Below are 18,092 nucleotides of genomic sequence, written 5' to 3' on the forward strand. Positions count from 1 at the left end.
CTTTTTTAGACCGGGCCTTTTGATATCCGGCGGGCGCACGATTAAGAGTTTTTCTCAATCACATTCATGCGCTTGTCGGGCGATGACTCTTCTCGTTTCGCGCGTGGAATGGCCAGGCTCCAGCAGCTCCCAAGGGCTCTGTTGGAACACCGTTCATCTTGCTTTTGGGAGTCTGTTCATATGAAGCCTCGTTCTTAGTAAGAGAGACACCGTGGAACATGAGTGAAGATAAAATATATATAGCGCAAGGAGTGCTGCAGTGTGAAAGTGCTTTTGACCTGTACAGCAAGAATATCAGACTACACAGAAGCCTTTGCGACCGAGGGCGTAACGTATCCGGTGAAATTAGATATCAGAGCACCAACCTTGGAGGGTCGTGTTACCTCGTTACATGGCCGCGGCTCAACGACGGTAGACAGGGTAGGCTAAGTGACAAATTCATCTTGTCACCAATTTGAAGCACTTTTAGGCTTCTGCGGTGAATGTAGGCATTTTTGGGGTGATATGTGGGAGTGTGATGGGAGATGCGCTGGTGAAATCCAACAGGATTTTTTCGGCATGTTCTACCTCAACTCAGTACCCGAGTGCTGTGATCTGCCCACTGAACCCAGTTGGTGACTGATTATAGCGTATTCACCACCACGGCACCAAGCATGAGTGTAGTGACCCCAATGGTGAATCTCCCGTGCAAACGCGGCACAGTTATTTTAGCCCAGTGGTGAAGGTTCTGTGCTGTTAAATTATGGTGATATTCTACGGAGGACACGACGCTTTGTACAGGAAAGGCTGAGGGGAGCGTATATACCTGCAATACGAGAACATAACAGTACGTGTTATACGGGAATATTCTGCAGCATCATGCTGCAGACCCGTTCTCTTCGACCTATGGGGACAGCCAAATTTCAGCGCCCAGCACGAAGCGCGGAGGCTCGGAGAAACAGATTCCGCTAGATGCGTACTTTCCTGCGTGTAACTTCAAGATTGTTGTGGATGCTTACAAGTCGAAGCTCCTCTGTGGAACCTGCAGAAGTTGTAAACTCACAGAAGTATGATGGGCTGTTATTATTATTTACAGGCATTACAACTTTCCGAACTGAATCCGTCTGCCCTATTTCCGTTGGATATGTCGAAAGTTTAGGAAAACGTAGTTGGATATTGCGATTTTCTGGATCTTTTCTACGGGTGTTGGCTTGGGGATCTTGTGGAGCTGAAGAAATTGAGGTTGGTGATGAGGGTGTGCCTAAGGCAGGCAGATTACTGGCCAGAGTTCCGTAGAGTGATAAACAAAACTGATTGGATAAAATTCCCGTTGCCAACGGCAAGAGTGACCATGACAGTTTCGACCCTGATTGGATATGTCATTTGGCCGTCCCAAAGATGGTAAACGCGTAGTTGCCCGATTTCTATATGGCTGGTCATGTATATTTGGGTGTTGAGTCGTGGTTCGTGTGTTGAACTTCACTCACGAGGCTGATTTTGGTCAGGATGTTGCTCCTTTGTTTCTACGTAAACGAATCATGAGGCAGAATCTACTGCCACCGAAATAAGTTGAGAAGGGTGAAATTATGACATTCGGGACAGAATGGATTGAAACCAGAGTTTAAGGCACATGCGGTGCCACATTGCAGTTCTGGTCTGCGGAGCATTATGCCGAGTTTACGCCCACCACGTATTTTCCGCCCACCAGATAGCTACGAAACCTGAAAGTGGATTGTTGTGGTTGACACTAATTTGAAACCATTTGAAGGGGAGTCGAAAGGACGATGTTTTGAAGCTTCGGCAAAGACCAGGTTCATCTGATTTCCTTATTGTGAATTGCAAGTGTCTTGGAGGTTTTGTCTGCAACTCTTCATGTTGGTGCCCTCTTCTGTCCGGTGCTGGTGATGTGAACTACGTGGCCTAGCTCTCCATAGCTACTTTTGCATTAATTCACATAGTGCCGTTTGTGGTGGACTACGAAGAATGTGGCTCCAGCTCGGCTAAGTTATTCAAGTTTCCGGAAAATAATCTGAGGTCCAGTTTGGCACATATGTAACATTTCAACCTTTACCGAAATATTCATGTGCACAGCAGTCTGGTTTCCAATTGAGATTCCTAGCAAACCAGATAAAACTCTCGTTTATGGCATTCTTCAACTAAATGTATAACACAAAAGCTGTCTCAAATTTCAGTTGTTAGGATATCCGAGATATTGTCCACACTGTTGCTGAAATCTTTTCCGCGGCACACGACCTTCCTAACGCTCATCAGGGAGGCACACTCTCCAAGTTTCTGCCAACGTTATGTCCTATTTGAACCAAAACGCCACGGATTTCTCCAAAAGTACCCATTGAATGTAATTTCCGCTTTCGTTGCCAACTGAGCTTAATCTCTCAATCACGGTGTCTTGTAAAGCTGCACGCCTTCATTATCTCGGTTTGAAAGGCCAATCAGATATCTATCCATCCGCTGAGTTTATATCTCAAGAAAGGCATTTTCTTGAAGAGGCAATAATCACTGTTTTTAAAAGCGCTCCCACAGCCCACTGTATTCGAGGTACTGCGTTGCCTTATCCATACGGATGATATTCGGTTTTAACACGTAGAAATCAAACTGATATGCAAGTACATGTGGCTAAAATCTATCCGTCTGGGTTCAATTATACGTAAGGTTGGGGGAATTCTAGTAACTGATCCCAACTAATGAGCCTCAAGAAAAGCAAAACTGGTCGCGGAATATCACAACTCCTCTTCCCCCTGGCTTCATGAAGGCGGTCTGGATGTTGCTGCTGGAATTGTAACATTTATACTTCGGGCTTTGCGTTCAAACCCCGAATACTTTCATTGCTGCCTTGCTGCTCCGCTGACTGCCTAATAAACCTATTCCCAGGCGTCTTTATGGCGGTCATCACTTATAAAGCGTCATTTACCTGCAGCTATCTCGTGACGCTGTATTATCTACCGGCTAGTTATCATACCTTGGAAAGCGGATCATCCACAGAGCTCGCCCTCGCATTGCACGATTCATGCTGTTGTCTCAAAATGTTGCACCTAATGGAAGTTAAGATCCATGGGAAATTGTGTTGCGACCCAGTTCACGGAACAAAATCGTCTCATTTCTTAAATCCGAGTTTAGGGCAGACAAACGTCAATGAACAACCTTCCAGGGTGAAATTAGCTTTAGATATTCTTAATGAACACTGAAGAGCACCAAAATGTACTGAAGTGCGATTTCGTGTTTTATCTGCCGCTGGCTATTCGCAAAATGTGATTGATTTCTCGAAATCTCCGGCATTTTCAGGCTTGCTACTTCATAGTGTAGAATGTCTATGTATAATGTATATGAACCTGCATTGTTGAAGCTCAGTTACAATGGCGGTTTTTTAAGTGAGCGAATGCTCAAGGTCAATTGTAGTATACGGTCTGTCATTTTGATTGATTTATATGTAAGTATTGATGTACAACCTTGCTTACTGCGCTTTGGATCATGAGCTTTGTTTCTGTTTTTCATCCACAGAAATTGTCGTGAACACCTGCCTTCAGAGAATCACTGTCCCCTGGTGCTTCCGTAGCGTGCATATTACATAATTGGCGACCACGCCAGGATGGTCACCACACACAGAGTAGACCTACCACAGCGATCCTGGCTTTACATATGTGCATACAGGCCTCAGAGCTAGCACGTTGTTCATTCACACACGGTAGACGCAGCCCCAGATGCAGCAACCTCTGCACACGCTCACCAGCTTAACGCACCACACCACTAGCACCGGCCGGTTCCCCGTTGGCTATTCCCAAAATGAGATTGCTTTCTCTAAATCTACGGCATTTTCAGACTTGCCACACTTGCCAATTAATAGTGTAGAATGTCTATGTATGATGTATATGTCCCTGTATTATTGAAACTCCTTTACTATGGCGATTTGTTTAAGTCAGCGAAATCTCAAGGTCAATAAACACCACAGAATGTGAGTAAGTTACCTGTAACGCATTTGAAGCCCGACTGTACCTGATTGTATGCCTATGATATGACATTATGTGTGCCTCTCCCTCCCTCTCTTCCCCTATTACAGGTACCACGGACGAGGCACCACGGGCCCTGGACAGGGAAGAGTATCCCGCTTGTACACCCCCTCATTCCGGTTTCGGTTCGGGTTAATACACGTGAGTTGTTGCTACACTCCGGTCTTCTTCACTGTACCACCCGACCTGTGCGCATGTGTGCTGTGTATACTGTGTGGATTCATTAATACCAGTCCGTATCTCTGCACATTTCAGAACTGACGTGTGCCGTCCTCTCGAACGTCGAATACCGCTTACTTCCCGACACCTAATGTAGTATACGGTGTCTGTCATTTTGATTGATTCATATGTAAGTATTGGTGATGTACAACCTTGCCTAATAGGCTTTGGATCATGAGCTTTGTTTCTGTTTTCCATCCACAGAAATTGTCGTGAACACCTGTCTTCGGAGAATCACTGTCCCCTGGTGCTTCCATAGCGTGCATATTACACTAATGACAAAAAATCGCGAATAGTGAAAAAGGTTGACTCACATACAATGGACGTAACTTTTAGGTATTTTGACACGGGAACAAATTTCCTCACCATTCTAGAATCCAAATGGCCTTTGGAGATGCAACATATGCGTAGGCGCATTCGTGGAAACAAATTTTTGTCGATGATTCTTTGTTGCCAGTAAAAATTCCGTAGTGCACGCTAATTATTTGCTAAAAATCATGCACGTTTGCTGGCAAAAACCAGAGTTTTTCATTATAGGTTGCGAACTATGCTAGAAAGACCCCGAGGTTTATCGATCTTAACCGACGCACACCACTAACATGTGGCTAGGGGTACATGATGCCTAACTAACTAGCCACATAGAGCCTACGTCGATAATACCAGACAGCTGAACGATCTTAACCGACGTTTTTCCGGTGGGTTGTAATCCGACGGTCATCGTTGGTGGATTGGAAAGCAAGCTAAGAAAAAGTTAAAGATGAATAGTTCTTACTGCTCGGAACGGACTGATCTCGAAATACAGAGAACAGGCGTACGCAGGGGAGCCACATCGCCTGGTAGAAAGGACATGTGCATTCTCCAGCACAGGTGTCGACAGTCTGGGAGCATCTGGGTGTTTGCACCACAAACTATAAGTTAGTTTACGTAGCGCGACCTCACCTTGTTTGTTCCGACACTTTCATACAGCAGCCGCGGTGGTCGCGGACCCAAGTGCCTCAAAACGAGAGAGCATGCATATGTCGTCATTCGACAGACTACGTTTAGAACGTAGGCGTCACACTCCAGGATTTGCCGCCTGTCGCAGTGGTACGACGTATGCATCTCAAACTCCCACATGAGCCACTCGGCGTGCCGGGACACCTTTTGAATGGCATGCTCCAACGTGTCGGAGTGGTGCACCCGATCTTTAAGTCGCCCGTTTGCATTCTCCAGTCAGTTGTTGGTCAAATTACCGAAATGAACCATTCCGGACTGTGCGTGTATGGCCCATTTTCGGGTGATGTACAACCAGCGAGCCGTAAGATAGGAGAGAAATCGGGGATCGGTTCGGCGCAGAAGCTGTAGATCTTGTCGGAATCTGTGTGCTTGTAATATGATGAACATAAAACCTACTGTACAGCATTGTCCAGGCGAGCCATGCGGTGAAATATGTGCCGGCTGTTCGCAGAATGTGTCTGTGACCATAAATACATGGATATTAAATGATACATACGTGCTTCCTGATGGCTTTGCGGACGTGAAAGTAGCAAAGCATAATGTCACAGCCGAACACTACTCTTGCCGCACGCATTTGCGCCGCCAACTTGTCCATTACGAAGGTCCTGACCGGATACGCTTCGCCCATCATTTCTTTGAACAAGCCGAACAGTTTACGCATGGGAGCAAACTGCTCGCTCTCTACGAACGCATACATAACCGGACGCCCGGTTCCCATGCCGTCCGTTATCAAGAATGTGTATAGTTTATATCTAAATACCGAATATTAGATGCTTTAAAAAAACTTACCCAAGGCGGTTTGTTGCATGTGTCCCGTCCACATTCACTACGTCGGGAAAGCGTCGGAATAACGCTATCTGCTGCCATCGGGAGAAACATATGTGGCTATAGTGACCTTCCTCTCCCTGACACACAAGAACGCGTCCGGTCTCCCGAAGTTTTGCCAGGACCGAAGGCATATCATCTGCTACATTAAAACCCAACCATTAGGCACCTACTCAACATAGCCGGTCGACACTTCCGGCGGTAGTTGTGTATATCCTTAGTTGTAAGAATCTTTCCGAATTCATCCGCCACAAACTGCCGCACCTCAGATGACGGCGTTCCATATCTCAGCAGGGCCTGGCATGTGCCCAACTCGTCTTCGGTTAAGCGTCGATTGACTGGAAGCCGATCGTAAAGAAACTTTGACAGTTTGTGGTTGTGTTCCAGAAAATAAGACGTCACTGCCAGTTGGTTCCTTTGCCTCCGTAGACAAAACCGCACTGGGCAGCTGGTGCTTCGCGTACTTTTTTTTTTAGAAATTACGCTCGGCTTACTAGCTTCTTCGGATTCCACGGCTTTCCGTTTTTCTTGGAGGGCGCCTGCTGCATTTGTAGTACACCCATTCGTAACGCAAAATAGTGTTGGTGCTTCGATTACTGGATGAACGCACAAATATCACAAAGTTATCCTTCATGTATTGATTTAAGGTCTTCTCAAATGCCGTGAAGGATGAAAACGATACACCCACAAATTTCTCAACGAAAGCCACTTCCGAAGCCATAGCAGACGAAGTTCAAAGCCGAATGTGCGCCAATAATTTTCAAAAGAGATCGATCAAAACAAATCGCAAAAAAGTGACGGCAGATGAGGGTGATTTTTGGGACTGAGCACACATGCAAAGAAGTGCAACATTTTGACGTTAAAGTTTTTATTTCGCCCACAGGGGTTTTGCAGAAAAATGCATTGTGCGTCGAGGGCGCGGAGTTTTATCTCGCGTAGACGGTAACAAAATGCGAATCAGTGATGGTCCGCGACACTATTTCACGTACTTAAACTAAATGCTACGAGCAACATGCCGCCGGAAGGTACAAATGGATAAGACCATCTCCCCAGTAAATTCACAACTTCTAAAACCCTATAGCTTTGGTGAAGATAATTTGGTTGTGCTCCCAGTCAGCGGCGATAATACCTACTGGTTATGCAATTGTCACTTTTCCGCGAAATTCCCTGTACCCACAAAACCTGCCGGTCGTTCTTTCCGAACTTTGGATTTATGCCTGCCCACGGGTTTGAAGTAAACACTGTAATAATAATAAGTGTCATTATTATGAATGTTTTTGCCTGGCCCGGCATAGGCATGCTTACCTAACGTTTATTCACGCGTTTCAGGTGTCGTATTTCTTGGGGCCGAATACCAAGTCGGCAGCAGCTACAAGAAATAACGCAGTACGAATAGGCCATTAGAGATGACCTCGTATAAGTGCGGTTCTAAGTGATTTTCACAGCTGCAGTGTCTGGCTTATAGAGCACTGCTCTTAGCTAGCAGCTACCTGTCCCGGGATACCCCACCCAACGGGATACTCCAACATACCAGCTCATATCTTCCGCTTATTTCAGGATGTCAATATCTCGATGAACACGGTGCCCTAGGATGGCTGTAGACTTCCCGCGAGGAACACTCAGAGGATTGATGAAATTTAACTTTTCATATCGTCTAAGCTGTATCAGTTTCTTCTTCCAGCGCAAGCTGATGGAAGCGTGTTGGCAATTTGATCGGTGTAGGTTATACCTAGTCAGTTGGTCAGCCATCGTGGATCCACATCCCCATATTAGTCGAGTGCGTCATCTAGGCTCAATTAGCATTCGCTACTATTGACGTAGCTCACACCTAGCCAGGTGATTAGGAATTGTGGAGGCCTGACCATCTTTTCGTCATGTGAATCAGGTAAGTTCTCATTGCTGTATTTTGCGGACAACGATAGCCCCCCCACTCAATGGTATATGATGTGGTGGGTATCTCATCATGTATATTTCTGGCGGCAAACTCTTTGGCAAATCTCCAAAAACGGCTATATAAAGCCTGGTTTGATTCGCCATTTGCAATAGTGAACCTACCACCAGAGATCCAGGTAAATACGGAAAAACAGTGATGTATGCGGTACAAAAATGGGTCAATTGGTTCCACGCACTACTGGAACACAGTATTCAAGACCCAATCGGAAATGTGATTTTCTGGAATTACTAACATTACGTTGTCCCGATAGAGGGAACAAGAGGCCGCGATTCCTCTCAAGAATATTACTAAGACATGGACAAGTAGCTGAATCTTCGCTCTGATTGCACAAAAACAAGCTTTTTGGCATTGTCTCTGTACCCGTTGTGGTCAATTGTGCTTACTTTTGTACAGCCGAATTCATCAACAAGCGCGAGTGATATTCACTTTGACCATTTCATTGCGAGAGAGCAGTCCACAGTTGAACTGAGTGTGGTTGGTTAAGGACGGTCTTCCCCTTGAAGCCTTATGTTTACGGAACACATTCGCCAAAGACCAGCGTTTAGATGTTACACTTATTACCTTACTTTTCTGATACCTGAAATCAGTTGCTGTTAAATCGACTTAAGAAGAGTAGAGAGTAGCTTTTACGTTTTTAACACGCTGGACGTAAGTGATAAGAGCAGAAGCTCACGGAACTGGTTGACGGGATATTTGAGCAGCACTATCGTATTCTGAATACATGGAAAACTTCCTTACAGCGTGAAGAATACTGAAGATACCCAAATAGGGCAGTTGATAATTAAACTTTGCCATAAAAACTGCTGATTATCTGATCCCCGAGTATGAAAAAGAACTAACACAACTCAATAGTGTACATTCATTAAGCTAACTAATTTGAAAATCAACCAAGACTGATTATAATCCAGCAACTCTCAACCCAGCAAGATCATAAGAACACCTTATTTGAAGCTAAAGGGTCGCAAATGGCTTTAGATGAAATAGTCAAGTTAAATGCAGGAGTAAGTCTGGGCCAGAAGTTTAGTTTAATCCGGCAACCTAGCTGTATACGGACTAGTAGTTGAACGGCCTATGCACATTTGGAGAATAGTCTACTTCAAGGACTGAATATTTTTTGAAATCCATTACTTTGAGTTGTTCCAGACCAAGATGTCCAGCCGATCAGTTACGAGAATTTCATAGATCAGCTAGTCCACACACAGGTTAGAAGAGACTTCGGACTCTTCTGCTGATTAGGAAGAGCATTTATTTCATACTGATAATGAAACTTGCTTCAATATTAGGTGTACATCAGAAGAAAGCGTACATTATGTGAACTGCATTCGTACGCAGTTGCACAACAAAAAGCCATCCAGCCACAAACATCCTATAAGGTGACAAAAGGCTCTTGGTCCTCGTGGGAAACCGGTTGTGTCGAATGACTCGCACAGGATGGTGGTAACCCATGTTGTTCTCTTTCCTTTGAAATGTCATTGACAGCCGGAGCCAGAGGTGCTTCACACTGAACGGGAGGTTGTGTGATAGTTATAGTGGAGGGTATATCTGCGGAAGAATTGGGATGGATGTGGGAGTCCACATCACGGACATCGCAATCAGCCGGAAGTGAATGATCGTAGTCAGTGTCGGAACGGCGGATTCTAGAGTATTGCTGGAGCAACGGATTTGTTTCTGAATCAACACCACAAAGCAAACTTCCATCTGCATCATTAAAAGCGTCCGAATAACGGTGATGTGAGGAAACTGCGTGACGGCGATGGGGACTCAGGAAGCGAACGGTATATCCTAAGACAATATAAGGAAGGAAAAGCAAGTGAGAGTAGATGACAAACTGCTACCTATCGCAAGCCTTACAGCTAGTTTTGGAGTCAATATGGGTAGAAAGCAGCGAGTTACCAAAATAATAATTTTTTTAGCCTAACATCACTTTCGTTTGAACAATCCTCTTTCTATCCTGGTACAGTCATTCTGGCGAGTCCATGCCACAGGAGGAAGCCCCGGTCTCAAAATTAGACTTCATTGACAGTGCACATCCTCAACCTTGCCGGGGCATGAACTCTGGACATCTGAGGTGAGCGTGTTACCACCACCCCAGCAGCGCAAGTTGGACGCACCTGAATTATCGCGTTTAAAGTGGTGAACCCGTTTAGTCCTGAAATGATTGGTTCGCTCGGCATCTAAAACGGCGACGTGGAAACTGGCCTGACTGTGACGATCGACTTACCTTTCTGTCAAAACTTCCCAGTCAGGTAAAGTTAGAAGCACTTGAAACCTACCGGACACACAAGCGGCAAGAAGAACGTAGTTTTCTCGAAGGAAACTGTTCACAAGTTTGCCGAAAACTCTTCGACAGTTCACAGTAGGTTTCGCCATTCGTGGTGCCGAAAACCTTCGACAGTTCACAGTAGGTTTCGCCATTCGTGGACTGTAGACGTTTTCAGGAAGCTTGTGAGTAGTTTACTCACAGAAAATATGTGATATATCGAATACCACGGAAACGAAACATGAGGAGGCCTTTGTACAGCACATTCAAGTTAAAAAAATTCATAGAAAATATATTCTGCTGGGATTCAAAAGAGCCTCCCACGAAGATCAAATTGGTGGGAAAATGAGTGTGTTCAAGGCAGAGTTGTTACAAATTTGAAAAGAGTTAAAAATTAGGGATCTGGCAACGCGTGCGGAATCCAACACTGAAATACTCCGTTAACTTCACTCATGGTGATGGATATCCAAAGATAACGGTCCCAGAGCGAATAAGCCTACATATTCTGCACAGGCACATTAAATCCTTATTGATGCAGGACGAGCGGGAGACAAGAACCCACACTTTCCAGATCCAAAATGTGTGGATTCGGCTAGTGTGCAATTCAACAGTTGAAGATGAACCTCGGGAACGGTTCTATTGATGAAGACGCATCTAGACATGTGCCTGAACCGAAGGGAGACTCAGTTATGTCTCACTAAAATACCGTGGTTCGTTTTGCTGGCAAGGGACCAAGTCTGGACAGAAGGAAAATGTGTGACATTGGACTGACGCAGTAAGCTCTCCCCTAAAATGGTGCCTAAAAATACACTTAGGTGTTCAAATACACAAGTGCAGAAAATCGTCCAGGAGATCCACCACCGATTTACCACGGTCTGCACCACTTTTACCTGGAAGAAAGATCGTAAACTGCGACTGCGTGCGGACTAGCCCCGCGACGGTGATACAACAAGAAGGACCTTCCACAGGTGACCACGCATTAACGACGTTAGCATTTCTGAGTAGCCCGCATGGTCTACCTCCGTGAATACCGGCGAGTACAAGTAGAACAGGACGACCAGAGAGTAGCATCCAAACTCCCCGTTGAACCAGGTTCAGGTGAGCGAAATCCTTTAAGGGCTAATGTAAACAAACTTGAGGGATATGATTTCAGCACGCCACCGTTTTATATGAACACATTAAACAGCACATTACTAATCTCCACAGACGAAAACCCAAGCCGAACTCAAGTATTTATTTCTCAAACATGATGTAGTTTTGTCGTGATGTATTCTAAACGCTAAGAGGGTTTGGATGAATATGTCAAGTTTGTGTTCCGAGCTATAATCTGCAGTCATCGGCAGTGCGATATAATTCAAGACCGGAAAGCCATTGGATATTCAATTTTCGCGAACCCTTGCTTTCTTCCGGATACACTGGAAGTGGGGCTATTTGAACCTGGGCAGCTACTGAATACGTAGGTAATTCATAACCAGATTGCCAAAGTTTCGGGAAAACCACCCAACACCGTATTTGGGTGCGAAAGGCTGCTACAGTTCAAACAAGTTAGATGCTATAATGCATGCGAAACTCTTACAATTATGAATCTTAGGGCAGGTGTTTCTACACTTTCTGGTCATGTCCGTCGTGTTATCAACCGCGAATTATGTTCACTAACGAACTGAGATCCCGACATGGGTTGATAGCAATTACGTCACTCCATTCAAATACTTTGGTGGCAGATGGCTCTCGCTGCCACCCGAGTGTGTACTACCGCCCAAGCTTACGAGAACGCTATGGGGTTCACAAGTGAAAGCCCACCGTTTGGATTGCTGCTTTGTGCATTTGGGTTTATTTTGACCTCAAGCTGTGCATGCATTATATTGAAATACCCTGTTTAAACAGCCGTTGTGTGTGCGTTACTACATGTATTCCAAGTATACATAGCCCAAGCGTAGGGAAGCCCTATGTGGTAAATCAATGATGCCCCTGGTTTTTGGGCCGTCGTTTTCGTTTTCTGCCCGCCTTGCCTCAGCCAGTTGTTCATTTCAGGCACTTTGTTCTGCGTTACGGATGACATGGATTAGCTGCATCGTCCCCTAGCAAGAAACGCGTATATTCCCCGGTCATCGAATTTCTTAGACGACTTCATGCGATGGAGATCGCCTAGGGTGTCTTGGACCGGTGATAACCATAAGTGCACATTAGACTCTGCGCAACAGGTCATAGGCATTTCCAGTATGAGCTGCTGATCCGGCTCGCCAAACATAGTGGGTATGTATGGTCGAAGTACTACTAGTGTAACGGTAGATACTACTGATTAGGCAAGCGAGTAGTATGCTTTCTCGTAAATCCTCTTTGTCTCTTGAAAAGTGAGATCTATTACGGAATTTGTGGAGTCGCTTTTTAGCATTTGCTTGCACTTAGTAACAGTCGATGAATATCCAGGAAAGTTTAGGAGGACGCATTCAAGGAGAAAATGGATATTCAGTGTTTGTAAACAAAATGCGCATGAGAGTTTTGCTTCCCTGTCCAACAGTCTGTAACTGTTCAGTTGGTGTCTTCTAATGAACAAATCCGTAGCGAAGGCCTTTTTTTTACTACAAACAAAAACCTCAAGACCATGTATGTTTAGTCTAGACTACGGTCTCTTGAGGCCAGTATTCACACCATCGCTTCGAGAGTAGGCATCCGGTTGGAGGGAGGGGTTGGTGGTATAAAAACCCATATTAATTCAAGTAGAACATACGGTTAACGTAAACTCAAGGACTATGCCTAAGAAGGGCGAACACAGTCGTGGACTGTCTGAATTTACAGCAGCCTCATGACTAGTGCATTACGTCTATATACTCTATACTATACCTCTTTATTGCAGGTAAAATCGTTGGTCCTACTCAGTCGACCGATAACCGTGGACTCCTGGAGCGCCTAAATACTGCTGGATCAAGTTGATAAATAAATCGACCATTCTGCGAGACACGTCATTTCGATCACAATAGAACTGAATACATACGGCAGCAAAATGGTGGCCCAGGACAAAAAACAGTCAGCTGATCACGCACATCCCACTGGACCCCATGCCAGACAGGAAAGCATATGAGAATACGATGTTGGCCTTAGCCTGTCCGAACACACCGAAAAATGCTCGATTCCCATCCTGAGGAATCTATCAATGTCTTACACCACAGCGTGTGATATTGAAGACCGAGCCTATGTGATTGTGATTAGCGCAGACGCCCCAAAAGACAACAAATATAAGACCTACACTAGAGTTGATACTCTCATTCGATCGGATAGATGAATATATATGGTGCAAGAACTTGAACAAAGTGTGGAACCGAGTAAAAAAGTGTCGACTGGACAGCAGTGCATAGACTGCTCCGAATAGATGTGAAGCCCTACTGCAGAGGCTGGATGGTATTTCACTGTGACATGACCCGTGTGATCCATTGAGCTGCATGGGAAGGTTTCGCTATGACATATGCAGTTTCTCATCCCAGGCTAACCAATGAAAACAGGTCTGAAGAACACAGATTCCTGGTCCGACAGGTTGGGGGTTGGACCAGGCATGGTGACCTATTTCTCAAAAATATGTACCACTGCAGTAGTAGTATCGCATTGAAAAAACCTTATCAAGGTGACAACTGGATGACCCGGATATCAGTCTGGGTGAGCTAAGAGTTCAGCAACTTAATCATCCTTTGGTTTAAGCGTGTTGATCAATTTTGACAACACGATCCAGCTGATGTCTCTGCACGAGTTGCAACCAGTCCACACGAGAACCTCGTGGGGTGGGACTGTGACAATTGCTGCAAATCGAAAGCTGGCTTAGTGGCTCACGTCTATGGAAGTGTTGACACGAAAGTGGTCACCCAGTTGGTCAGAGCTGATTGTTTCCGACAGAGATTGACCTCAGTCATAACCGCCGGCACTATCAGTCTGGTGAGCTAAGAGTTCAGCAACTTAATCATCCTTTGGTTTAAGCGTGTTGATCAATTTTGACAACACGATCCAGCTGATGTCTCTGCACGAGTTGCAACCAGTCCACACGAGAACCTCGTGGGGTGGGACTGTGACAATTGCTGCAAATCGAAAGCTGGCTTAGTGGCTCACGTCTATGGAAGTGTTGACACGAAAGTGGTCACCCAGTTGGTCAGAGCTGATTGTTTCCGACAGAGATTGACCTCAGTCATAACCGCCGGCACACACCCCACCCAGATAAGGTTAGCCGAGTGAAGAATTCCGGCATCCATCGGTCCCAACACGAGTCACAACCACACTTTCGCTTGTCTAACAGTCTACATCCGTCTTGTAACACGCAAACAGCGCTAAACAATAGTTTCCTGGTCGACTGGCTAACCCGATCAAAACCAGGTTACATGTGCTTAACTGATAAGGACAGCTGGACGAAGCGTAATCTAGTAGCACTGACGATACTACAATCGTCAAACTCTGAAGACTATAGCGTGTGATCAAAACAAACAGTGGTTTGTACCGTGTGACTCTTAGAATCCCATTTGAACAGTTCGCTCGCTAGTATTGATCTTCTGGCATTTGCCCAAGCGGTTGCAGTCTGGCATCACGAAAGCAAAGCAACTCTTGTCGCTTATTGACTCCTACGTATCCAAGACATTCCCAGACGCCGCAGCCAGCAAGCCCATCGTGTTCCGGCCAACCGGAAACAGATAAACCGAGCCAAGTACGCCTTCATCCAGACCCTATACCAGCAAAGACGAAAGAAAGCTGCGAGCAGAACTGAAAATAGGTTCTCTGTTCCAAAAAAGTGGATGACCGGCCATGTAGCGCCGTGCTAACCCATCCAATTGGAACTTGATCGGGCCAGTTATAGGTATGGAAGTCGGCCGTACGATCCGTTTCCAGGTTAGATAAGACCACACTAAGAATAATTTGCAGCTTCACTGTAAACGCCCTCGCTGGGTATTGACACTTACTATTATTATCTAGGGGTTATCTGTCGTACCCATATTACCTTAATTCCGAAGGTCCAAAAAACAACTTGACTGTGACATCTGTGATTGATCTCTGGGTTACCCGATCGATAAAGTGCTTGCGGATCACTGAACACTGCAACTATTCTCACTCCAGCTTGCATTTCTATATATAATTATTCAAAAGCTACATCGCTGTTACACGCCCAGCTTCCTCACTCTTCAGCGACTGCATCCAACCTCAGATTGGCGTTTATTAATAATCTAAATACGCTCCATTCGGTTCCACATAACACAAATGTCAGACCTGATAGTGAACATCGGTACTCCTAATCAACTGGAAAACGTTTGGGACCGAATGGGAAGTCGTCGTTTCAGAAGGGTTTGGTAAACAATCGGTTATTGCTGGGCAACGTTTCGCTTTCGACACAAAAGCTTCGTCAGGCCAAGTGAGTAAGTAAGTAGGTTGATTGGGTTTTGTTTTAGTCGGGGAACCAATCCGTGAGATTCCTTATGACTAGTGACGTGATCAGTGCTGGGTGTGCAGTCTGATGTTCCTGTTTGTTGGTAGTGGGGATGACTAAGATTTACGATAGACTGGTTAGGGGGGGTTCGTCTTTGTGATGAACCAGGATTTTTTCGTCCGTGCTTCTTCAGTCTAGGACACCTTAATGGAAAATTCCTCTTGGGGTCGTTCACAGATTTCGTCCACCTGTGTTCGTCCAAGGGTGCTGGAACAATGGTTTGGAGATGGTGGTGGGGTGGTTAATTGGATCTAACTCTACTTGGATTTTTTTTGTACTTTTAGACCCAGACGATTTCGCTGATAATTGCACATCGCCTCGTGTCATCTCGGCTGATGTAAGACCGCTCTCCACACGTTTGCAAGTGCTACCCCCTCTATTCTATTCACACCCGGATGCTTGGCGATTTCCACCGCCTCGGCCACCAGTCGCTGTGGTGTGAATCTTAAATCCCGTCTCAGGATGTCCACATTTTCTAAATCTATCCTATGCCCAGTGTCTAGAGCATGCCCTGCCATTGCTGAATCTTTGACTAACGCCTGGTATTCCTCTGCGTTTATCGGTGGTCTGTTAATGGAACGCTTATGCTCACAGATTCTGGTGTGCAATTCCCTGGCTGTCTGACCTATATAAACCTTTGTGCAGTCGTTACATTTTATCTTGTATACACAGTTCCTAGTCCTATCAACCGGAAGGCGATCCTTCAAATGTACCAACACCGAGCGTAAAGTTTTCCCCTTCTGGAAAGCTACTATACTGTTAGCCGTATTCAGTACCCTTCTAATGACTTCAGATGTCCCTGCTTTGTATGGAATGACCACTGTTCCGATCCACTCCTTGTTGGGCCTTGGTGTTGGCACCAATACCTGTCTTAGTTGCCGCTTAATTAGACCCACTGGGTATCCGCTATCTCGAAGTCGCTTTTTTACCTCAGGTTGTGCTGCTCTTTGGTCCACCTCCTCTGTACACAGTGATCTCACTCTTCTAAACATCGCTGAGGCTATGCTAGCATATACTACTTTTGGATGTGCAGAGGAGCAGTTTAAGACCGCACAGCTATCTGTTGATTTCCGGTATACAGTGGTTTTTAATTTCCCATTGCTCTTGCGTGTCATGCAGTCAAGGAAAGCTAGTGTACCCGATGTGGATTCTAGCTCCATGCTAAACTTAATGTGAGCGTCCAATGTGTTCAGATGTTGAGAGAATTCGTTCACCTTATTCCGCTTTATCACAACGAACGTGTCATCTACGTAACGCCAGAACACCCTTGCTGGACACTCGAATCCGTTTAGAGCTTTCTGTTCCAAGTCTTCTAGAAAAAGGATTAAATTTTGCAGCAAGTAAGGGTGTTATAAGAGCAGAAGAGATCATTCCTAGCGTTTAGTCTATTCCAGAATCTTCGTGCAATGGAAGCGTTAAAATTACGTGTACAGTTGGTCACAGTCCTGAAGTCCCAGCAACCAGGGGTTCCAAACATTTCACCAGCTGAGCGAAGAGCCTTAAACACGTTAAAAATGTAGAAAGCATAGTAATTACAAAGGCAGATAAAGATAAGGCCACGGTCGTCATGAATAAGAGTGACTATTTTCAGAAAGTCAGACAACACATGGCTGATGGTCCTTACCGACAAATTAGTAACGGAACGATCACGTCAATCATGAATAAGAGTAATGTTGAAGTTGGGAGGTATCTAAGATCTGTGATAAACCATCTGGGGCAAGGCAAGTGGTAGCGATTGTACCCAAAAAGTGCAATCAAACCACGACTGTACGGGTTACCAAAAGTTCACAAGGAAGGTGTCCCCATAAGACCAATAGTGGATGGCATAGGTTCACCACCACAAGACACCACATGAGCTGGCCAGATATCTAGCAGGTATCCTCAAACCACTTGCCGGCAAATCACCCACACATATCCAAGATTCGTATGACTTTGCTAAAAAAAAGTAGCTGGGTTTTCAGATAGATCAGACGAAGTCCTGGGGAGATTTGACGTCAACTCAATGTATACCAACGTCCCTAAAGCGGACGCTGTGGAAGTAGCGAGAAGACTTTTACTGGCACACACAACGCTGCAAAAACGAACACAACTCTCCGTAGACGAGATAGTCGAAGGCATGAAGGTATGCTTAAACCTCACTCATTTTGTTTTTGATTCAAGAACAAGGTCTAGCGATGGGATCACCATGCTTAAACCTCATTTTGTTTTTGATTCAAGAACAAGGTCTAGCGATGGGATCACCAATATCCCCGATTTTGGCCAACATGTGCATGGAAGACTTGGAACAGAAAGCTCTAAACGGATTCGAGTGTCCAGCAAGGGTGTTCTGGCGTTACGTAGATGACACGTTCGTTGTGATAAAGCGGAATAAGGTGAACGAATTCT

General features: G+C 45.3%; 2 protein-coding genes across 2 annotated transcripts in view; both read right to left on the reverse strand.

Moving 5' to 3' along the window:
* The window catches only part of T265_11493 (hypothetical protein), a gene marked incomplete at both ends in the record, with an annotated part of 36,338 nt that extends 30,139 nt beyond the window's left edge, over positions 1–6,199 (reverse strand). Inside the window, 6 exons of the mRNA XM_009178162.1 lie at positions 4,881–4,960; positions 4,993–5,128; positions 5,453–5,577; positions 5,613–5,674; positions 5,713–5,968; positions 6,006–6,199. Of these exons, the coding sequence (XP_009176426.1) occupies positions 4,881–4,960; positions 4,993–5,128; positions 5,453–5,577; positions 5,613–5,674; positions 5,713–5,968; positions 6,006–6,175 (829 nt within the window). The remainder of the gene's footprint in view (positions 1–4,880; positions 4,961–4,992; positions 5,129–5,452; positions 5,578–5,612; positions 5,675–5,712; positions 5,969–6,005) is intronic.
* Positions 6,200–9,133: 2,934 nt separating this feature from the next.
* T265_11495 (hypothetical protein) overlaps positions 9,134–18,092 on the reverse strand; it is a gene marked incomplete at both ends in the record, with an annotated part of 47,354 nt that continues 38,395 nt past the window's right edge. Inside the window, one exon of the mRNA XM_009178164.1 lies at positions 9,134–9,777. Within this exon, the coding sequence (XP_009176428.1) occupies positions 9,362–9,777 (416 nt within the window). The remainder of the gene's footprint in view (positions 9,778–18,092) is intronic.

The sequence above is a fragment of the Opisthorchis viverrini genome, assembly GCF_000715545.1.
Source record: "Opisthorchis viverrini unplaced genomic scaffold opera_v5_511, whole genome shotgun sequence".
Classification (NCBI taxonomy): domain Eukaryota; kingdom Metazoa; phylum Platyhelminthes; class Trematoda; order Opisthorchiida; family Opisthorchiidae; genus Opisthorchis; species Opisthorchis viverrini.